This window comes from Hylobates moloch, unplaced genomic scaffold, assembly GCF_009828535.3.
Source record: "Hylobates moloch isolate HMO894 unplaced genomic scaffold, HMol_V3 SCAFFOLD_14, whole genome shotgun sequence".
In the NCBI taxonomy this organism is placed as follows: Eukaryota; Metazoa; Chordata; class Mammalia; order Primates; family Hylobatidae; genus Hylobates; species Hylobates moloch.
The window spans coordinates 80,650,813-80,675,063 of record NW_026652289.1 but is presented as its reverse complement, the minus strand read 5'-3'; the positions used below and the strand labels follow the sequence as shown (position 1 = coordinate 80,675,063).

Genomic DNA, 24,251 nt, shown 5'->3' with positions numbered 1-24,251 from the left:
TCCCTCTTCGTAAGTATGTCCTTGGATTGAGTTAAGCACGTGGGGGCAACCCGTCAGAAGAGTCTGCTGACTCACTCTCCAAATGGATGCTATTTAGGTCTCTCAGGCATAAAAATACATATTTTGGTTTTAGGAGGGAAAAAAAAACAAAACCCAACTGGCACCATGAAGATCTATTTGCATATTGGCATTATCAGCTTTAAAAGGTGAATGACACAGGAGGGGAAAGAGCAAAAGGGATTCTGCTTTCTTAATCAGCAATGTTTACATTTTCCTCCATTCTCCTTCTCAGGGAATGTTGGCCCTTGTCTTAAATTGCATTGACCGCTTAAATATCTACAACAGCGTAGCACACTTTGCAGGGATTGCAAGGGAAGAGAGTGGCATGGCCTGGAAAGAAATTCTGAACCTCCTCTACAAATTGCTGGGTAAGTACACATACAGTGCCTTCTGCCTGAGACGATTTCCGTGGGATTTCCACGTGCAATCCCAAGATTGTCTTTAACTTGCCATTAACCCTGTGATATTTGGACTGCCTCATTCCTTAGAAGCCCTTTGTTAAGCATTCAGTTTTAACCCAGCTGTTCATTCTGTTAACTAGTAGCAGCCAGTGGAAGCAGATGGTAATCAGTTTCCCTGCAACTACCTGGGAAACTCTGACAAACACCTACACTCCTTCAACCTCTATTCCTTACCTTTCATGAGGAAACGAGACTAGAACACATTTATGATGTCTTCCAGTTTTAAACTTCTGCAAAGATATCACCTGCACTTTAAGAATTGTTATTCTCTTAAATCTGTGGCCTCTCACTTGTCTGCTTGTTAGTTATGATTCCCACTGCTTTGGCCTGTTATTTATTTCATTTTGGTGAAAAAGGTGGGAAATAAGAATATTCCAGCAATAAGCTTATCTTCTCACAGTATGGAGTGTGTAGTGATGTTCTGGTGCCTGCTCCAACAGGTTCCATCCAATAGGCCTAGGCCAGCCGCCTGTGGGTGGGAGGCAGAGAGAAGACAGTGAGCCTGTGCAAGAAGGTGGCCACCAGGAGTTGCTCAGACACTGTGATAAGCTAGTACTTTAGGGCTTTTCTCTGAAGTGTATGTCCCACTGAGAGGAAATCTATCATAGAAAGTTCACTAGGCCAGAAGGGAGCCCAGAGAAATCAGTCCGGACCTATTCCCCAGCTTAGGGTTGAGGCTGATTGGATTACCACAGTACTGATTGATTGCCACTGTATGACCCTGTAAAGTGTCTTCAAACTCTAGTGTTTTGTACTGACCCAGTAGGCATGATTTTAACAATAATACCTAACAATTATTGATCTCTTTGTGAGCGGTGAAATATCTCTTTTGAACCCCAGAGCAACACTTTAAGGGTCAGTTACTATTATTATTGTCATTTCACTGATGAAGAAACTGATGTACACAGATGCTCATAACCCAAGGTTACACATCTAGTAACTGATGGAGCTATGGCTTGAGACCCAGCAGTCTAACTCCAGGACTCTTAAGCTTAACTTCCTTGCTGCAACTGATCTGAAAAGGAGGTTAGGAGCTCAGACTTGAATTGTGTCCTTTACTGACTGAAGATACAAAGCTGAGGCCCTAGAGGAGGCCTTTCTTTATCCTAAATTTGCCATGTATCAGCCTCAGTGAAATTCCAATTCAGACCTATCATGTGAAGGGCAAGCTACTTGGGAGCTAATCAATTTACATGGACTTGTTCCAGATTTGTGTCTACTCTTTTTGCCCTGCGGAGAGAAGGTTATTTGGTGTAGATTGGTAAAACTCAAATGACAGCATATTCTCTCCCTCTCTCTGCAGTATCATCTGCCAGTGGCTTTCAAGTAGGAACAGGCATCAGGATCAGCTGGAGGGCTGGTTACAATACAGATGCCGAGGCCCACCCCCAGAGTTTCCAAATCAGTAAAGCTGGATAAGGCCTGAGAATTTGCGTTTTTAACAAATTCTTAGGTGATGCTGATCCAGGGACCATGATTCAAGCACTACTGTCAAATAGGGATATATTTTAGATATTTTATAGTTACATGTTGCAATTATTCATCCATTAGTGTATAGCCAACCTTTCCAGCTGTGTTCACTGGGATGCCTTCCTTTAGCACTGAAGAATAATAAATCTGTAGCTAAATTTAAGAAAACATTGTAAGAAGTTGAGTTCTTAAGTCAGTAACCAAGCCAATATTAAATTCTTGCTTATCACTATCTGAAGGAATTTCATTACTTTATGCATTTATTGTCTCCATTGCCTACTTGATGAAGGCAGGGAATCTCCCTCCCTTCCTCACTGCTCTAGTCTGAACAACTGGACAGGTGTTTGGTACATAGCAGACTCTCTGGAAACACTTGTAAAGTGAGTCAATACTAGATTTTTATTTTTCTAAGTATAGAAAGAGGTTGGGTGTGGTGGTTCACACCTGTAATTCCAACAGTTTGGGAGGCTGAGCTGAGGAGGATTGATTGAGGCCAAGAGTTCAAGACCAGCCTGGGCAACATAGACCCCCATCTGAATAAAAAATATTTACACCAGGCATGGTAGCTCACTCCTGTAATCTCAACACATTGGGAGGCTGAGGCAGGTGGATCACTTGAGGTCAGGAGTTTGAGACTAGCCTGGCCAACATAGTGAAGCCCCGTCTCTACTTAAAAATACAAAAATTAGCTGGGTGTGGTGGCGCATGCCTGTAATCCCAGCTACTTGGGAGGCTGAGGCAGGAGAATCACTTGAACCAGGAGATGGAGGTTGCAGTGAGCCAAGATTGCACCACTGTACTCCAGCCTGGGCAACAAGAGTGAAAACTCCGTCTCAAAAAAAAAAAAAACTTAAAAATTAGCTGGACATGGTGGTAGATGCCTGTAGTCTTAGCTACTCTGGAGGCTGAGGCAAGAGGATCACTTAAGCTCAGGAGTTTGAGGCTGCAATGAGCCACTACACTCCAGCCTGGGTGACTGGGTGAGACTGTCGCTTAAAAAAAAAAAAGGAAAGAAAGAAAAAAGAAACAGAATTGTGTCAAAGGGCTAGATAGGGTAAGATTGGCATTCAGTTCCTTTTAGTTGCTAAGCAGGTGAAGTATTCGACAGCTTTCCAAGTTCTCATGCCCATCATTATATCCTTTAACCTCTATGATCAAACATCTCCTTGTTTGCAGCTGCTCTCATTCGCGGAAACAGAAACAATTGCGCTCAATTCTCCAATAACCTTGATTGGCTCATCAGTAAATTGGACAGACTAGAATCTTCCTCAGGTGAGAATTGACAGGAAACTATAACGAGAAAAGATGAAGGGTTTTTTTTTCTTTCTGTAAAAAAGAAAACAAAGTTGAATCTTTTCCGGTGGATTCCAAACAATCCTCAAATCATACTTCAAAATTAAAAAGAAATAGTTCTCAAGCTTCCTGGCACCTGTACAACTTTATTTAACAACTCTAACCCAGACTTCAACAATCCTTTTTAAATTTTTTACTTTGTGCCTTCATTGTTATTCCGTGCCTTCATTTTTAATCCTTGGGTCCATTAATCACCTCCCCCCCACCCCACCCACCCAGTGATCATTGTCTCCTTGTAACTCCCATTATATTCTTATTTTCAGTGTTGCCCAAACTATTTCTTAGAGTTCTAAAAGCGGGGGTGACGAATGACAGGGATGAGAGGAAAAATGATCCCCACTCACCCCCTCTCCCCTGACTCACCCTTCACATCATATCTATATTCCTCCCTCATGACTTACAGAGAATCTGAGCCAAGTGTGGTCAGCATTGGGAAGTGACCATGCTGCAGGGCTTAGCAGTTTGCTTCCTCCGAGATGAGTAAACATGGCAGGTGTAGGCCCCTCATGGGGAAGCTGAAGGTTTTGATGCTTTTCTCACAGTATAGAAATGACAGGTGCTTTAACAGACCGGCCAAGAGAGGGTCCCCCAAGGATCATCCACCTACACATGTCTTCCTAAGCCTCTCTTTTCTTCAGTGCCTCGGTCTCATGGGCTAGATTACATTTCAGGCTAATTTAGGAAAACATTGAGAAAAAAACAGAATCAAAAGAAATTTTCTTAAACTAATTAAGCTATTAGCCAACTACTTCCCCTGAATTTCCATCATGATATTACCGTGTATGTGCCAGGCGGCAGAGGCACTAGTTTTTCTTAAGCCTTCACTTATATAACCTATCCAGTGTGCCAGAAAAAGGGGGAAAAGCCAAATAGACTTTATTGTGTGAGCTTACAATTTGTTTGATACATGAGTAGACCTAAAATAAAAATAATTTCTAGGGTAGCTCCTAGAAAAATTCCTATTTGGGAGAAACTCAGAATATTTTCCAAATTACTTGAATGACCTTTAGAATTTATAGTAAACTGGACGTCTTCTTTTATATCTATTTTTAAATGAAGTATTATGTGGTTTGATCAAATGAAAAATTTTATTTTACAGCTGCTTCTCTATATTTTGTCCTACAAAGATCATGTCTTTGTCCAGGAAGCAGGAGATAGGGTTCGTGCTGAATTAAAATCACCAATAAATTACAGACTGGTTGACCCCCAGGGGGCTCTGAAGTCTACCGGAAATGAATGCATTTTTTTTCTGACTGGAAATATTTGATAGATTCAAAGAATTGATGATATCCTATCCCCTCAGGAAGGTCTGTTCACACTCAGGTTTCTAAATTATGGTCACTTCTGCAGGGCATTTAATTTCCAAATGATGTTTGTGGCATTCATGTAGGTATCTTGGAAGTTTTGCACTGCATCTTAACTGAAAGCCCAGAAGCCTTAAATCTGATAGCAGAGGGCCACATCAAGTCCATCATCTCCCTGTTGGATAAGCACGGGCGGAATCACAAGGTAGGTGTGGAAAGAACAGTGATTGACTTTGCCTGGTGTTTCCCTCCCCAACGTTCATGACCATTGTGTATTACTGAGAGCATGCTGATTAGTCTCTTTCTTGACTTTGATAAAAATCTTGGGAAACTGGAAAAAGACTTTCCCCGCATACAGGCACACTCCAAGCTGGGCAACCACACTGGACTTTGGATGGTGCCGTGCGTTTCCACCAGCTCCCCAGTTGCCACTCAATATCATTAACCCTTAACACCAGCTCACTGTGGGACACTCAATAGGCCCTGTCTGCACATGGCCAACCATATGGGACTGGCTTCCACCCTAGGGTCCAGGAACTTCATAGTGAAACAGCTTATACCAAGCTGTATAGAAAAGGTATGAAAAAATCAGATTTAAAACAGCGTAGAAAGTCTTGGCAACATGGTTTGTTATTAAACAAAATCAGATTTACTATGAGTGAAACCATATGATGTAAATGAATCTGTGCATGTGCAAGCAGAACTGAAGCCACTGGTCCTTCCCTTTTATACAAAGCAGTTATATGAGTTGGGGCCTCAGTTATGTCATCTGTAAAATGGAGACAAGGGCATCTCACTAAGTGGAATGCTATATCATTTTTTGAGATCTCTTATAGTTCCAACATCTATTTTTATGAAGTTATATCTCTAAGACACAGTGATCTATGGGGAAAGTCTACTAAAGTATGGAGAGTTTTTTTCCTGACCCTTCAACATCTGCACACACATGGGGGCTACTGTGCTAATTAGTGGACAGATGCAATATTCAATGGCTCAGGAGGTGTATTTCAGAGCAGATGGCATGATGGGACATGTGGGACTGCAGCTGTGCTTCTACAGAGTGGAGAGAAGTAGGCTTGGTCACTGGGAGCCTCTGCTTGTCATCATCTGGGGGGACTGCGTATTTGAGACAGCTCAGTGTGTCCGGGAGATTGTGACTCGGCAGCATAGACTGTATGACATGCATCAGCCTTGGGCAGCAGAAAGCCATGGTCCTTAGCATGTGTGAAATTGTTTGACAAATAATAAAAAGAAATATGTGGGATCTGAAATCGCTTTTCCAAATGTAGTAAATCAAAGGCAAACATGAAGCTTCAGCTTCAGTCCAGATTCTCTGCGTTGCAACATGTTCCTTCCTGTCTGTGAAGTGTAATGAGAATAATCAATAAGCATCTGAGCAATGCATGCTAGGAGCCATGGGCTATGTGCAAATGTCAGAGAAGCCTTTTGACAGGAAAGCTGCTCTCGTTTCATTGCCCCAGAGGTTTCTTTATTATTAGAACATATAGTATACTTAATAAATAACCAACTTTGTTGTGGCTTCTTTCAGCCAAAAACCACAAAGCATTTGATGCATGTCACTTGGTGGCAAGCTGATTACTTTTCTACCCATTCCACAGTTGAGAAAATTGAGGCCCACCAAGCTGAAATATTTTGCTAGAAATCAATGCCTGATCTGATATGTTATCAGATTAGCCTTTAATCTTCTAGAACCAAGACATTGTTAGAGAAATTCTGGTAATGTAAAAGTTGAAGCAATGTGATCTTGGTATGTAAGAGTCTTTTCAAAGATGTTCCTTTTCATCTTTGGATACATTTTTGGGTAAAAGTTTGTCATGAATTCAGATCCTTCCTTAGGTACTATTCCATTGGATAGCTTTCATTTTCAAAGAGAAAAAACAGGTTCAAACCATCACTAATGTATTTGTGGTCATTTTGCAAAGAATGTGCTGAGTGGAGGCCCGACTTCCATTGCAACACTTCATCTTTGTTTGGAAAATGCCAGGGTCATGTTTTTCTATCCAGGCTGCATTGTTGTCTCCTGTCCTAGAATTTCAGGAGTCTCTGACCAATCCACTTAGTTTTTGGTGAAGACAATGACTCAAAATATGCAGAATTTTAAAGCCACAAGGGACCTCAGAAGTCCTCTCACAAGAGCAACAACAGTAATGATAACCAGCATTTATTTTGCACTTAACAAATGCCAGTTATTGCTGTCAGTGTTCGTGTGTATCTTATTCAGGTCTCATTACGACCTTATGACATAGCATCATTATTATTTGTACATAACAGTGGCAGAAGGAAGGCTGGGGCCTGGGTCCTTAGATGTTAAGCAGTTTCCCAGGACCCACACAGCTAATTAATGACAGACTAGGAGCAGAAGTTGAATATTCTTTCCAGTGTTTCTCAAGCTGCAGCCTGTGAACATGTTCTTTAGAATCCAAATGTTCTGTGAGAATATATTTAATTTTGTGATTTTATTTTTATAATTATCTAAATACAAAACTTTTGCAGTGAAAAATTTACCCTAGAAAGCATTTTCTTTGCTTTTTTTATTTATAAAAAAAAATAAGGGGTACAAGTGCAATTTTGTTACCTGGATATATCGTATAGGGCTGATGTCTGGCTTTTTATTGTAACCCCAACCCAAATAATGTACATTATACTCATTAAGCAATTTCTCATCATTTACCCCCTTCCACACTTCCAAGTTGCCAGTGCCTATCACTCCACTCTCTATGTCCGCATCTCCACATTATTTAGCTCCTACTTATAAGTGATATGCAGTATTTGACTTTCTGTATCTGAATTATTTCACTTAAGATTATGGTTTGCAGTTCTATCTATGTTGCTGCAAAAACCTGATTTCATTCTTTTTTATGACTGAACAGTATTCCATTGTGTGTGTGTATATAAACCACATTTTCTAGTCTTCCGTTGATGGATACGTATGTTCATTCCATGTCTTTGCTATTGTGAATAGGGCTATGATAAACATACAAATGCAGATATCTTTTTGATATAGCAATTTATTTTCCTTTGGGTAGATACCCAGTAGTGGGATGGCTGGATCAAAAATGATAGATCTATTTTTAGTTCTTTGAGAAATCTCCATACTGTTTTCCATAGAGGTTGTATTAATTTACATTCCTACCAATGTGTATAAGCATTCCCTTTTCTCTGTATCCTCACCGACATTTATTATTTTTTAATCTTTTCAATAGTGGCCATCCTGACTAGTGTTAAGATGACGTCTCATAGTGGTTTTAGTTTGCATTTCTCTGATGATTAGTGACGCTGAGCATTTTTTCATATGCTTGTTGGCCATTCATGTGTCTTCATTTGAAAAATGTCTGTCCCTGTCCTTTGCTCACTTTTTAATGGGATTATTTGTTTTTTGTTGTTGTTGAGTTGTTTGAGTTCCTTGTAAATTTTGGATATTAGTCCTTTGTTGGATGCATAGTTGGCAAATATTTTCTCCTATTCTATAGGTTTTCTGTTCACTCTATTGATTATTTATTTTGCTTTGCAGAGCTTTTTAATTTAATTAAGTCCCATTTATCTATTTTTTGTTTTTGTTGCTTGTGCTTCTGAGGTCTTAGTCATGAATTCTTTGCCTAGACCAATGTCCAGAAGAATTTTCCCTAGATTTGCTTCTAGGATTTTTATAGTTTCAGGTCTTACACTTAAGTCTTTAATTATATCTTCAGTTGATTTTTGTATGTAGTGAAAGAGAGGGATCCCATTTTCATTCTTCTGCATATGGCAGTCCAAAGTTGCCAGCACCATTTGTTGAAAAGCGTGTCCTTTCCCCGGTGTATGTTCTTGTTGACTTTATCAGAGATCAGTTTGCTATAGCTATGTGGCTTTATTTCTAAGTTCTCTGTTCTGTTTCATTGATCCATGTGTCTATTTTTATACCAGTACCATGCTATTTTGCTTACTATGGCCTTGTAGTATAATTTGAGGTCAAGTAATTGTGTCATGTATGTCCATGTGAAGAGACCACCAAACAGGCTTTGTGTGAGCAACAAGGCTGTTGATTTCACCTGGGTGCAGGTGGGCTGAGTTCGAAAAGAGAGTCAGCGAAGAGAGATAGGGGTGGGGCCATTTTATAGGATTTGGGTGGGTAGTGGAAAATTACAGTCAAAGGGGGTTGTTCTCTTGTGGGCAGGGGTGGGGGTCACAAGGTGCTCAGTGGGGGAGCCTCTGAGCCAGGAGAAGGAATTTCACAAGGTTAATCTCTCAGTTAAGGTGGGGCAGGAACAAATCACAATGGTGGAATGTCATCAGTTAAGGCAGGAACTGGCCATTTTCACTTCTTTTGTGATTCTTCACTTGCTTCAGGCCATCTGGACATACACGTGCAGGTCTCGGGATACGATGGCTTAGCTTGGGCTCAGAGGCCTGAAAGTAATGTGATGCCTCCAGCTTTGTTATTTTTGCTCAGGATTGTCTGGGCTACTCAGGTTCTTTTTTGGTTACATATGAATTTTAGGATTGTTTTTTCTAATTCTTTGAATGACACTGGTATTTTGATAGGGATTGTATTGAATCTATAGATTGCTTTGGGCAGTATGGTCATTTCAAAGATATTCATTCTTCTGATCCATGAGCATGGGATGTTTTTCCATTTTGTGTCATCTGCAATTTCTTTCATCAGTGTTTCGTAATTTTTTTTAGAGGTCTTTCACCTCCTTGGTTACATATTTTCATAGGGTTTTGTTTTTTGGCAGCTGTTGTAAATGGGATTGCCTAGAAGGCATTTTCATATAATAAGTTAGTGTTTCGCAGACTGGAATTGGAGAGCTCCTATGGGTTCATGAAGGTAGCCTTTAGGGTATGACATTTTTCCTTTAAATATAATTTTATATCTCATAGGTTTGAGATGTAAAAATTCTTTCTGTACCTTGCCACTTCCAATCATATGCTTAGAATTGAGACTACATGTAATGGTAGCAATTATTATACCTTTACTTCTTTGCTAAAATATTTAAGTTGTTAGCTTTGTCCCTTTCATGGAAATAACTGCCACTCATCAAAAGCATGATCAGATTTGAGGTCAAAAAGTTATAGGGGAAGAACACAATCTTTGGAGTGAAAAAGACAGGAGTGTGTTGCAGTGCCCACTCCATATTTTCTGAATGCACTTTACCCTTTGACCTCTCAATGATTTCACTCTTGTGGATCCTTCAGCAGCTCCTCACTTCCTACTTTTCCAGGACTCATCAAAATTCTTCTCTGGTCAATTAAAAAATCAATAAAAAATTCTTGTCTGCTCTTTAAAACTTAGTTCAAGTGCCACTTCCTCCATGAATTTTTTTCTGATTCCAGTTGGAACTGGTCTCTTCTCTTCTTATGATTTGGTCTCTGCTGTAACGATTGTTCCAATCTGCCTTCTATTATAGTTATTTTTTCATATCTATTTCTCTTATATCTGTAAGTTCCTTTGTGGTAGGGACTGTCTTTGTAATCTTCATAGTGCCAAGCTAAGATGTTGTACATGGCAAGCATTCATACATGTTTGTTGAAGGTTTAATAAATGAATAAAAGGAACAAATGAGTGAGCCAGAATCTACTCCTGTCTCACCTTGAACTAATAACACACTATGTTAGTAGCACTGATTGTGTTATTTGGTAAAAAGAATAACTGATGAAAATTCTAACAGTCACTCTGTAGTTTTTCCAGAGTAAGTTTCTGCTAATATAAATAAAGTATGCATTTTCTACTTGCCCCTGAAGCTGCCTTACTCTAAACCTGTTCAAAGTTGCCATAGATAAATATTTTTTATTATCTTCTTTGTTTTGCAAGGATTTGGGGCTACCTTTGAGAAAAATATGTGATAAAATAGTAATATCATTGATTCTCAGAAAGTATAAATCAGGAATCAAAGGTTTAGCCTGGAGGGGCTGAATAGCACTCATTTCTCAAATATAGGACTTGATCTAAAAATCTCAGAATAAATATAGTTAGCATTTTTTTAATAAGACTGCTTTTACAGATGAAAGCTAATGACAAAAATGCAACAGCCAAACAGTGTTTCCATAGGTATTTATCTTCAAAGTATAATTCCCATATAAGCTTGTGTTTGGGATAGACAGTAATAGAGATAAAAAGCAGTGAGAAGCTCTCTAATGAAATGTGGTATCAGTGATGAGAATGAAAACAACCAGAAGCAAATGAACCCCACAAATGGGCCATTGATTAGAGAGGCCTAACTCCTATGACACACAACCCCATATTGTCAGTGACTTAGCGTAGTCAAAATTTATTTTTGCTCATATGACTCTCCAAGGCCAGTGGGAGGGCTCTATTGAGTGTGGTTATTGGCTTCACCATCCCCTAAGGGCAGAGCGTCACAGACAGTAAGGTGTTTACAAGTCTCCTGGGGATCATGTTAACATGAGGGCTCTGATTCAGTAATTTGGGAGTGGGGCTGGGGCTAAGCATCTGTATTTCTAGAATGGTAGCACTGTTGCTGATGAACTAGATGGTACCAGTGCTGGTGTTCTGGGGATCACACTTGAAATAAGGAGATCTTTGGGCTTTGGAAGCCCTTGTTGGATATCTGTATCCAGTGGAAGGAAGGTAAGGATGGTGGGGCCCACTCCTGGGGCCCACCCACTTCCAATTGGCCAGAATTTAGTCCCCTATACCTGCAAGTGAAGGGTGGGAAATAAAGCCTTTGTATGTTCAGAAGGAGAAGAAAATGGAGTCTGGTGAATACTCAGCAATACCTGCCTCTCCAGCCAGGTATTCCAGAGGTCACCAGGATGCCCCCTGTCAGTCAGAAAGTACAGATGGCCTCTAGTTGCAATGCCTGCATGCCCCCCATGGTGGATTGGACGTATCTGCATTCCTTTTTCTTTTAAAAGAACCTGTGAACCCAGAAAATCTGAGACAGGTCTTAGTTAATTTAGAAAGTTTATTTTGCCAAGGTTGAGGACGTGCCCGTGACAGAGCCTCAGGAAGTCCTGATGACATGTGCCGAAGGTGGTCTGGGCACAGCTTGGTTTTATACATTTAGGGAGACGTGAGACGTGAGACATCAGTCAGTATATGTAAGAAGTACAATGGTTCAGTCTGGAAAGGTGGGACAGCTTGAAGCAAAGGCAGGAAGACTGGAAGCTGAGAGGGAGCTTCCAGGTCACAGATAGGTGATACACAAATGGTTACATTCTTCTGAGTTTCTGATTAGCGTCTCCAAAGGAGGCAATCAGATATGCATCTATCTTAGTGAGCAGAGGAATGACTTTGACTAGAATGGCAGGCAGGTTTGCCCTAAGCAGTTCCCAGCTTGAGTTTTCTGTAGTGATTGTGGGGGCTAAAGACATTTTCCTTTCACATTTCCCCACTTTTCTGTTTTTTAATCTTTTGGAGAAAGCATTTTACAAGAGAATGAGTCTCTGGTTGCAGGTTTCATCTGATCTCTCATAGCTAGAAGGGTTTATTCCTAGATGGGTGGGTCCCAAAAGCTAATTTTTAGGAGGTTGTGAAGTCCCATATCCTGTGAATAGAAAACAGTGGGGAGGAAGGGAGAAAAAAAAAAAAATGAACAAAAGAACAATCCTGGAGAAATCCATATAGGCCACATTACTCTGAAGTCCATACATTAGTAGGCAGGTATGAAAGTGGCTTATGTATGTAAACAGGTTGTTGTTATTTTCTTCTGAGGTTTATTTAAGTTGTCTGGCTGCAGTACACAGGGTTTTAAGAAAGCACAACTTAGTTTTCAGTGACTCCAAATTAGGAAAAATAGAAAAAAGAAGGAAAAAAATTTGAAAACATTATTTTGAAGACTTGTAACCAGGAAAAATTAGAATTCATTCCCAAACTGTAGAAAATAATAAAAATTGAAAAAAATACTAGGCAGACCAGAATCTAACAACAGGTCTACTTGAAACATAATTTTTCTCTCTGCAGTTTCCTATTTTCACTAAAGACAAATCATGGTAGGACTGGTTTGCTTTATTATACTTGGCCTAATTATTTGTATACAGTGCAACAAGAGTAATTAGTTTTTACATAGGCTTTTAAATGGGCTTTGATGGAACTTTGTTCCATAGCAGGAATCTCAGATACAACTTTTTAAAGCTGAGTCCAGCCATGGATTTGTGCCATCAAATACCTATGAGTTGGGTAAATTTCCTCTCCTCTGGAGGGTCCAAGATAAACCTGGGGCTTCTGCACGTGTCAGAAAGTGACATTCTTTACTTACCTCAGAAACCCTGTACGTGGACTGTGTACACAAAATATGAGGCCATTTGTTTCAAGGGCTTTATTGGCTCTGTAAGTCAAGTTTGATTCCTTAAAGGAAAGCACACCATTCCAGTCAAAGCCTTGGTAAAATAACCAGTGTATCCAACTGTGCCCTATTACAAAAGAAAACTGATTCTTATTGCACTTACACAAATAACTCTATTGCCATAAATTGAGACTACTCACAAATAGTTTCCAAATTCTGGAGAAGTTAGGTAGAGAGAAACAAATATGCTCCAAATTTTGTTCACAGGAGTGTTCTTTACTCAATTGTTAAAAGCCGTAAATAGCTTAAAAGTTTTCTTAATTCTGTAAAACAAAACAAAGTATCAGCAACATTTGAAGCAAAAAGTCAAAAAGATTACTTCAGTTTTTTGTTGCTTCAGTTAATTCAGTTAACTCCTGTTCTGTTTGATAGCCATGAACATTTCAGCTCTCCATGAGAGTTCTGAAAGTTTTTTCCTTTATTCCAATGTCACAATTTCCAAAGTTACCAGAAAACCTGCGTTTAAGTGCACGCACTGTTAGAGTCCTACAGCTGATTATAAACCCACCTTTTAGAGAAGGTTTAAAACAAGATAAAACAAGACAATTTCTTGTGGATGAAAAAAAGGTTTTAAGGCAGCCATAGTTAAAAGAAACAATTGACAAGGAAATTTGTTAGCTCTCTGGCATGCAATAATTTTAAAATGACAATTATGATTATTACTGATAATGTACACTAAGGTACATCAGAATTACAGGAGTTTCCCATAATTTTGGAATACATACCAATAATACATTTATACAAATATATCCCAAAGAAACCAAATACCATTTCATATTTGACAATGCTTCCTGAATAATTTTTATACCAAATAAGCTAAATTATGTCATTTTTGGACTTTAGGGAAACTAATGTCTTAAAAGATTAATTAGGTTAGAAGAGGATATAATTTATAATTTGATTTTGGAAAGCTTGTCAAATATAAAAAGTTTAAAACACTTGATATTACAAAATAGGATTACAGGTCATTGTAAAGTCATTTATTTAAGTGATAATTCAAGCATTTCAAAAAGCGAAAACCTCCATTCTTTGAGAGAAAAGACTTAATTTTCTAAAAGGAAGCCCTAATAAAAACAGCATGAAGTCAATTATGTTTGCTTTTCAAACTTTTGTAAACAATTTACAAAATTTAATCTTGATTATAAAATATAACTTCCGTAAGCCTTTTATAACCTTTATAATCTTTATTAAGAAGTTGGTTAATGCTTAAAGAAAACCTTGTTAATCTGACACAGGGATCCATATATTGGTTTTGCATCAATGTGCCTTTGACATTAATAATTAATTTATAGAGGAACTGAACTTATTTTATCTTTCAAAATTGGCCCTTACAATCTTACACACCCACCTCTTCGGAGACAGTCCCTGGGACTTGAGGAGTTGAATAGCTTTAATTTCTTGCCCTGTGTCTCAGGAATGCAGTTTATTTTGATTGACATCTTCTACGGGGCCTGAAGATGAGCCTTTAATTGCTGTCAGTGTTTAAGATTTAGCAGGACTTGGTGTCCTTTTTAGACCCAGGAGTTAGAGCCCTGTAACTCAATGTTACAAGAACTTTAAAAGCACATACAGGAAGATACATGGATGTAATAATGTAATAAACTTAATTTTAAAAAAAATTTATCTCAGTTTTTTTTCCTAAGCAAACCAAAACTTAATATGACAACTTGATTATATGAATTTTCTTAAATATGTAAATCCTCTTATTGTGACTTACACTGACTGCTCATGACAGGGTTGGACTTTCTGATTTGTTCTGAACATCCCTCCTTTTTAAAAAAATCAGCGATTTTATTTTAGGACTAAATTTGCCATACAAGATTCTTTCTTATATAAACTTATTTCTAAGTTTTTCACTGCAGGAAAAAAAAAACCTCTTTATTTTTATAACTTTCTTTACATCTTTTTTATTCCTGGTTCCTTTCACCTGGTTTTATAGATAACCTTTAAGCTTTGAATTAGACAAAACTTGTTCCCTTTTTTTTTTTTAAGGACACTTTTTTTTTCTTTAGCAATAATGTTTTCCTACAATATGCATTTATTGGAAAATACCCAAATAGTGAAATATCTATTATTTGATTTAATATAGCTTTATATTCTAAATTATGACCAGTTAGTCTACAAATATTTATGCCATTACATTTACCTAATTGTTTTAATTGTTTACCTGGATTATTCATGAAAACTGTGATAGTCATTATTTAAAGTTATAAAACTGCTGTTGCAAAATTATAACTGAGACACTGAAAAGAGATTTGATCTAACTGACTCAATATTGCTCTTAACCTCCAAGCTGTCATTGTTCGTTGCTGGGCATAGGCTGAACTAACCTTGAGAGGAACGTCGTTTATAGTTTAGCTTTGAAATAGACAATAACAGTCCTTTCCCAAAACAAACCTCCTTATTGCCTGTGGACTAGACTGCCTAAAGCCACCGGATTAGAAGTTACAGTAATCTTACTAAATTCAAGATGCAGCTATTTTCATTAAACCCATATCAATGTCTTATTTCTTGCAAATTACAAAAGCAAAGATTATTCTGTTTTGGGCTAGGCTTATAGTTTTGTAAGCCCTATGCCGAATTTTGACACCTTACAGTATTTGGCAGGGATAAGTATGAAATCACTTGATTAATAAATGCAAACAAAAGTGTATGCTGGGCAATTAAGGTATTTCTAATAGTAGTTTACCAGTAATTTTAAAGCTAGCTTACTTATTAAGATTTTACTGGCCAGGCACAGTAGCTCATGCCTGTAATCCCAGCACTTTGGGAGCCTGAGGTGGGCAGATCATGAGGTCAGGAGTTCAAGACTAGCTTGGTCAACATAGTGAAACCCTGCCTCTACTAAAAATACAAAAAATTAGCTGGGTGGTGGGCGCCTATAATCCCAGCTACTCCGGCGGCTGAGGCAGGAGAATCGCTTGATCCTGGGAGGCAGAGGTTGCAGTAAGTCAAGATTGCACCATTGTACTCCAGACTGGGCGACAGTGCAACAGTGCGAGACTCCGTCTCAAAAAAAAAAAAAAAAAAAAGATTTTACTTAAGTTAAGGAATATACAGGAACTTTAAAAAGCATTTATTTAGTCTTTTCTTATTTAGTATATAATTTAAGAGCTTTTATTTTTTAAGCCAATTAATTAGAGCTCTTTTATAGATTGTTAGTAGTAAAACATTCTGTACACGTCACAGAAATACCTAGAAAAACTTACGAGGCATGCCAATGGAAGTACATTTTATAGATTTATAAAGACTCCTCTCCCCTTTTTTTTTTTCCTGTCTTAGACTTTCATATTCTTGATAACCTGTTTCACAACCCTAGGCAGTTTTCAGCTAAATAGCCTTAAATTTGCACATTAAGGGAAACAACTCAAGTGAAAATCAAATAGCAACATTTACATCGTAAAGTACAGAGAGAAAAAGTCTGGTGGTGCTTGAGGGAGACACTTATTTTTCTTGAGCCAAATTAAACATAAAATTAAACTACACTCTTCCTTAAAAACCCAAGAGTAGCCTCTGTTGCAATAACCATTTTAATTTTAAAAAAATCAGATGAAAACAGAATTCAGTTAACTGAGAAGAAAAAAATTTGCTCAAAAAAAAAAAAAAAGACAAGGCCTTAGGAGAGAAAAACAAACAAAATACCAAAAACATGAAGACCTTTCAAATACAAACACGCACACATGCACACATACACACACACATCTTGGATGTTAGCCTTTTAATTAAGCTGACTTTTAACCATTGAGCTCCTTTAAAAAAATTTTTTTTTAAATCTTATTACCGTATTTCTGCTAGGACAAAATGCTGCTAAACTAACAATGATCACACAAATTGTACGATTTCTGAGCACTCTAAGCGTAAGCAGAAATTAACACCAGCTGGTTGTTAAATGCTAACTTTGGTCATTTAAAAGGAATTTGCGAGACAGAATCCCAAACCAGTTTCTTACCTAGTGATGGGTCTCAGGCTGTAGACTGCTGTCTGCCAGCCTAGAAACAGGACAAAAAAAAAAAAAAAAAAAAAAAAAAAAAAAAAGTTGTATCGCTAAATAGACTTTAGATCTCAACCTGAAGTTTTGGGAGATCAGGGATTCTCTGGAGGGGGTACTCCCAGACCTCAGCAAATTGTCCTATTGGTTTAAGCCGTAAGGTTAGCTCATGCTGGTACCAATCACCGATAGGAGATTCGTCAAAGGTCAGGGGCATCTCCACTCAGAATCCCCGCCGTGGTTACCAACATGTGAACCCAGAAAATCTGAGACAGGTCTTAGTTAATTTAGAAAGTTTATTTTGCCAAGGTTGAGGACTCGCTCGTGACACAGCCTCATTAAATCCTGATGACACGTGCCCAAGGCGGTCCAGGCACAGCTTGGTTTTAGACATTTAGGGAGACATGCGACATCACTCAATATATATAAGAAGTACGCTGGTAAGGCAGGGTAACTTGAAGCCAAAACAAGAAGACTGGAAGCGGACAGGGAACTTCCAGGTCACAGATAGTTGATAACACAAATGGTTACATTCTTCTGATTTTCTGATTAGCCTTTCCAAAGAAGGCAAATCAGATATGCATCTCTCTCAGTGAGCAGAGGAGTGACTGAATAGAACAGGAGGCAGGTTTGTCCTAAGCAGTTTCCAGCTTGAGTTTTCCTTAGTGATTTTGGGAGCCCAAGATATTTTCCTTTCACAAACCCATTTGAACTATTTTAGAAAAGGAAGTTTATCCTCATTCCCCAGTTTTACCTGAAGGAGTGTCTCCTAAAGCAAAACCTAAACAATATCAACTCTGATTCTTTAAGTGGCGTCATTTATTTATAGATGAGGCACTGCTCTGTTAGGCTGTGTGCTTTTTACAGAGCCTTTTTCTTTTTGCCGTTCGTACGTTATGTGGATTAAGCCCTGCTTTCCCTCTGGCTGTGACAGCAAGTCTCCCACAGCCATCACTCCAAGGCAAAACAGATGAAATGTGTAATAGGCCGACTGAAAAGTATTTCATTTCCTGGCCGTCTGTGGCTCTTTTCTTAGGGTGAGAAATTATCCTCTGGATTTCAAGTTTCCATAGTTGATGCCTATCACAGAGTGCTAATGGTAAGAGTCCCCCATAAAACTGCATTTGGGATGCTTTTCCGCTTGTCCCATAAATGTGCTTTGTATTTATCTGGAACAAAATTGACATTCAGGGAGTCAGGTAGAAAATTGGTTTGTGAGAATTATGGATACAAATGCCATGAACATCTTGAAGCTATCAAACCCCACTAAGCATTGAGTCTTCAGTGGCCACTTTGAGAGACTGAAATGAGGCTGCCTGCCTCTCTGTTGGTGCAACCTGCCATATCGTGGCTGTTATTTATCGACTGCTGTTTGCACATTCCTGTCTGTGAAGGAAGGAGAGCGGGAGGAAGAGAGCCTGAGTGGCCCAGCACAGTTCGCTTTGCCATGATAGGAACAAAAATAAATGTGAATGAAAGAGGATAGAGTGCAAGGAGAGGACAGAGGAGAGGTGAGCGTGCAGGATGAGGCAAACAGAGACTGTTTTCCAGCTGCCTAGGAAGTGGGAACAAGCGGCAGAAGCAGTTTAATGACGGGTCTCTTAGACTCATGGGCCACCTGGGCTCTTGAAAGTTTGTTCTCCTTCTAGATGGGAGAAGGAGAGCAGGTAAAATATTTAGAATACCAATTTCCAGAAATTAAAGGGTATCTTCATGAGTTTGATGATACCACAGCAAAAGACCGAAGAACAGGAGTCTGCCCTACCATCACCCCACCTACACGAGATTCCCAAGCTTGCTACATGCAAGACCTTAGCCAAATCTTACGTGCCTTTTTATTAAGAACTGTAATGAGCCTCCACTAATACTCAGTGCCAAGCACCATCAGGGCTGGGTGAGAGTGTGCTGCTTGAGTTTGAAGTCCATGGAGGGCCTTTTATCCTTCTGCTCTGTTTTCAGAGCTCGGACAGTGAGCAGGGCCTGGATTTTGTGCCCTAGATGCCTCACCACACCTTAGTCCTGGCCTGGCTGGGATATTATCTTAGACAGTCTGTCTTCAGAGCACAGCCTCTTACTTACTGTAATAGAACAATGGCCACCGATGGTGTGCATAGTTTGGAGGGAAGGGGCATAAGACTAGAGCAGAGGGGCTAGAAAGAAGCCAAGACTCATTTTCTCAAGAAGCAGTAGGCTCTGAGGCATCACTCGCTCCTTCTGGGTAAGAGGCAAAGCTTCCTTGGCTCTGAGCTGGCTCTCCACCCATCACCTAGCCCCCATTCTTTATGACTCCTTCCTTCATGCATTGAGGTGGTCCTGCCCGCTGTGCCCTTCTGGTGGTCCTGAGGTTTGGTGGGTGTGTCCTGCTACAGGTTCTGGATATCCTGTGCTCCCTCTGTCTCTGCAATGGGGTTGCAGTGAGAGCCAACCAGAATCTGATCTGTGACAACTTGCTGCCCCGGAGAAACCTACTCCTGCAGACACGACTGATTAACGATGTAACCAGGTAAGGCCACCACCATCATTCCAAATGCCAAGCATAGTTCTGCCTGTCTTGTCTCCAAGCAGGAAAAGAGGGCTAATCTGAACTCCAAAGTTGCCCACCCATTGTTTCCATGGTGATACAAGTACATAAGACAAGACCAAGCAAATGTGTATTTCCTATGACCAGGGCCTCCAACCCCTTTAGCAGAATTCCTCAAACTTTTCTGTTTAAGTAGCTGAGGATAGAGGATGTGTAGCATCTGAGTGCTAAAGAATTTGACCTGAGGTGGCCTACCATGTTTTCTTTTAAACATTAATGCAACTCTTATAACTTCATAATATATTCATATTTATTTTTATATACCAACTTTGTTTTCTGTAATCTTTTCATAGAATGGATGTCCCAAGTGAGACTGTGGCTTCTTGCATCCTCTGGCTCATGGCCATGTATCTCACTGCTGTCTGTGAGGATCAGAGTAAAGAGCAGGGTCCCATGCAAGACCCCTAGCTTGATAGTCCATACATGTGGCTGCACGTGAGTCATGTGAACTCACTGGACTGGGACTAGGCAGGTCTGCGGTTTTGTAGCCACTTTCTACCTAAGCCTACACACTAATCCACAATGGCAAGAATAGAATCTTTCCTCTGAAGTGCAGAGTGGCCCAAAGACCTGAGCTGTCACACAGACTTACTTTCTTCATGGTGCCAGCCTCGTTTTTCTTTGCCTACCCAAAATAGGGCATAGCTCCAGCCCAAGAACAGTTTGTCTCTAAGAGTTTGATTCTTAACATAAAAACTCTAAGTGGTGTATCTTAAGCTTTTAACCACTTTGCTGGATACATTAAAACCTCTTTCCCTTAATGAGGTTGCCTAGTAATGACTTCTTAATGGTTTTAAGAGACCAGTGTTATTAATAATGCTTCCGTAACAAAGCTGCTATACTGAAAATAAGGGTGCTTATACCAATTGACCAGAAAATGGAATTCAAGTAAATTTTTTTAACTTAAAAAACAAAGGTTTGTAATTATATAAATCTGTATAACATTTTCAGCATCGTTGCCCATGGTTGGCACTCAGTAAACGTTGGTTGCCTTGAATGGAATATTAAAAGAAACATCCTTTATGTTTTTTAATGAAAATGTTGTCCTGATGCATCACGCTAAGAACTTGATCAAGTGTTGAGGGTCCTAAGCTTTTTCTAGTCTTTTTTTTTTTCTGAGACGAGGTCCCACTCTGTTGCCCAGGCTGGAGTGCGGTGGCATACTCATGGCTCACTGCAGCCTTGAACTCCTAGGCTCAAGCAGTCTCCAACCTCACCCTCGCAAGTAGCTTGGACTATAGGTGTGCACCACCATACCCAGCTAATTTTTGTAGAGACAGGGTCTCACTTTGTTACCAGGCTGATCCCAGACTCCTGGCTTTAGAGATCCCTCCCATCTTTTGAGCAATATGAAAAACACAGCATTGCTCTTGTCCTAGGTGTAAATGGGCCATTGCCTCCTATGGTCTAGTTTAACTTGCTTTCTCAGTTTTTAAGGGTCTGTAGATGCCACTTGCCCATGTTTAATTTCAGTATCCGGCCAAACATCTTCCTGGGAGTCGCAGAGGGCTCAGCCCAGTACAAGAAGTGGTACTTCGAGCTGATTATCGACCAGGTGGACCCCTTCCTAACAGCAGAGCCCACACATCTGCGGGTGGGCTGGGCCTCTTCCTCAGGCTATGCCCCGTACCCAGGAGGTGGAGAAGGATGGGGAGGCAATGGTGTTGGCGACGACCTGTACTCCTATGGCTTTGATGGACTTCACCTTTGGTCAGGTGAGTACCTTGCTAAAGCTTTGGCTCATAATCTCACTGGAAATGATGGAGGCTCAAATTGTTCAAGCTGAAATAACCACTTTCAGTTGAAATGATACAGACTCAAGAGTCTCAACTAATTAAACAGTTAGGTGGAAAAGAGTATCAGGTTAAAATAAGACTCATTTATACCATTACTCAGACAGTTCCTAGCTACATGGTCTAATGCAGATCACTTCTCTCAAGCTCATTGCATCTGTATGAGCCTTATTATACGGAATCGTTAGGATTATATGAGCAGAGACTCAGCATTTATTCACTGAGCAGTGAGTTACATACTGTTTTTTCATTTTTCTCTTATTTTATCCTCACAATGACCCCTTAAGGTGGAAAATATTGACCTCATGTGACAAACGTGTAAACAGAAGCATAAAGATTGTTCAGTAATTTATTCAAAGTCACACTAGGGGCCGGGTGTGGTGGCTCACGCCTGTAATCCCAGCACTTTGGGAGGCCAAGGCGGGCAGATCACGAGGTCAGGAGATGAAGACCATCCTGGCTAACATGGTGAAACCCCGTCTCTACCAAAAATACAAAAAGTTAGCCAGGCAAGGTGGCGGGCGCCTGTAGTCCTAGATACGTGGGAGGCTGAGGCAGGAGAATGGCGTGAACCCTGGGGGGCGGAGCCTGCAGTGAGCCGAGATCGCACCACTGCACTCCAGCCTGGGTGAAAGAGCAAGACTCCTTCTCAAAAAAAGGAAAAAAAAAAAAAGTCACACTAGGAAGGATCCAGACCTGACTACAAGTCCATAATCTTGTCAACACAGCCTGTTGCTTCATAATACAATTATAAAATGTCTGGATGGATGCCTAACACACAATAGGTGCTAACCTCTTTAAACGAATTCAGGGCGTCCTTTTTTTAGATAAATGATTGATGCTTTTCCCAAGCATGTCCATGGCCTGTGCCTGTGGAGGAATGTCTTGACTTCTGCCTGGGAGAAAAACGCAAGATTAACTCTCAGGCTTTCAGCAAGAAGAAGAGCCCTACCTCTCCTGTCTGTTGTCCAAGGCGTGTGTTTTCTGTATCTTTTGCAAAACTGCAATTGGAGACATCGTGTCCCTTATAGAAATCTCTTACATAAGCACTGAGTCTGTGGCTATGAGGTAGTGACCTTAAGCTTAGGTTGTCATTAGATATCATAAGGTTCACAGGAAACTGTCTCTGAAGAAATGGTCTGAGAAGAAAGAATCCTTATGCTCATCCACCTTTGCAGCTCCCGAGTGTGGTAGGGTTAAGTCTGTGAAGGAATTAACAAGACTGACTTGTAAAATTTGTTTCACACTCCTGCTGACTGCTGCCTATCTCCCGCCAACTCGCCACCATAGCCCAAGAATGTTCTCTGGAACCCAGCTACGCCTGAAGAGCGCTCTGCCTGGAAATTGACTAAGGAAGTATGAAGCACACCTAGACCCTGGGGTGAAGCAAATTGGACCCTTGTTTCGAAGAGAAACTAATCATTCTCAAAGGAAAAAAATTTACTTAGTCTTTTTCTGACTTTACAGCACTGCGTGGGCCACTTACTGTATTCTTGTATCCCTTTGTAGAAATTTGAGGAATGAATACATCAGTGAGTCAGGAGGCATGGAACCCATTCATGGTGCATCCATAGAGGGCTACTCTGTGCGTTTCAGAACCTGAACATCCTATCTAATTGTGTATCATTCCAGGACTGTACAGTTCCCCATCCTCTCCCTCATCCCTCCTGTCTCCTCTGAAGGCAAGGAAGCTGGGTGCTCCAGGCTCATGCCGAACATGACTAGCAGTGGCTCCTATGATTGGAGAAGTGGGAAGAAGGCTAGTGACTCAGCTTTTCAAAAACTGATTGTGGCTCTCTGAAATGGCCCACACTTGATGGTGTATTGCCATGTAGGTGCACTCAAGGGATTTCATCCCTCAGTCTCCAGCATCTGATGAGACCTGGAGAAACCAGTGTCTCCAAGTTTTATACGTTTCATTCTCACCAAAATCCAAGCTTTCCTGGGTCTAGGCATCATTCTGACTTCTCTAACCAGCACACGGGGAACATACATCTTGCAGAAGGGATTGGAATGTGTCAGGAATATTTCTTCAGCTGAAGAAATAAAGTTTCTGTTGATGACCCCCACCAGGACAGCCATGAATTTCAGACTATCTGATGAAAAGGTAATTATCTGATGAAGAAATGAAACGGAAATAACACTCCAACTTACTACAGGGGAGAATGGTGGGTACATAGGGGGATATATTAGAAAGTGGTCATGATAAATTATTCTCCTTTTATTTGAGATTTAAATGCCCAGGTCATTACCTTTAAAGTTACTCATATGCATAAATTAAGCCACTGCCTTGAATTGGTCTTTAACATAGTTATTAAAGTACAATAGATTTTGCAGTAGTTAGAAAGAATTATGGTGCCTCTAACACTTTGTCAATGGAGAGTCAGGAACAAACAGCATAGCTTTGGAGTTATGCCTGGGTTTGAATCCTAGCTCTGCCACTTAATGTCTCTTTTTTTATATTGGGCAAATTACTTAACCGCTCAGAGACTCAGTTTTCCTCTGATAAAATGAGGATACTATGAGATTCTTATGAAACTTAAATAAGAAATATGACATATATTAGGTACACAGTAAATATGAGCTACCTTCCCTCATCATCTATGAATTGCACTGTAGTTATAAAGACCAAATCCAGAGTCCTTGATACTTCACTGAAGACCATGAGAATAGCCCAGTTAGGGCTACCCTAGGAATATCTAAGGGCTTAAAGAACCCCAGTTCCATGCTGAATGAGAAGAGAATTCTCAAAGTGACATCCTGGAAGTATGAATGAGCTTTTTCTCTGTGTAGGGAGAAGACAGCCTTAATAGGCCTTTTTAGCCGTGGAAGCCTGGGAAGTCATTTTCAGGCATCAGCTGTGGGAACATCTCCCTCCTCAATTCTGTCTAACCCTCCCTACAGAATCCAGGGTCACCTCAGACACTGCGATCTT

At 40.0% G+C, this 24,251-nt stretch overlaps 1 protein-coding gene across 1 annotated transcript in view; it reads left to right on the top strand.

The window, feature by feature from the left end:
• Window positions 1-24,251, top strand: part of RYR3 (ryanodine receptor 3) — a 564,315-nt gene that overhangs the window by 279,202 nt on the left and 260,862 nt on the right. The window contains exons 14-18 of the mRNA XM_058427349.1: window positions 293-428; window positions 3,168-3,263; window positions 4,735-4,853; window positions 19,312-19,445; window positions 20,997-21,238. Of these exons, the coding sequence (XP_058283332.1) occupies window positions 293-428; window positions 3,168-3,263; window positions 4,735-4,853; window positions 19,312-19,445; window positions 20,997-21,238 (727 nt within the window). The remainder of the gene's footprint in view (window positions 1-292; window positions 429-3,167; window positions 3,264-4,734; window positions 4,854-19,311; window positions 19,446-20,996; window positions 21,239-24,251) is intronic.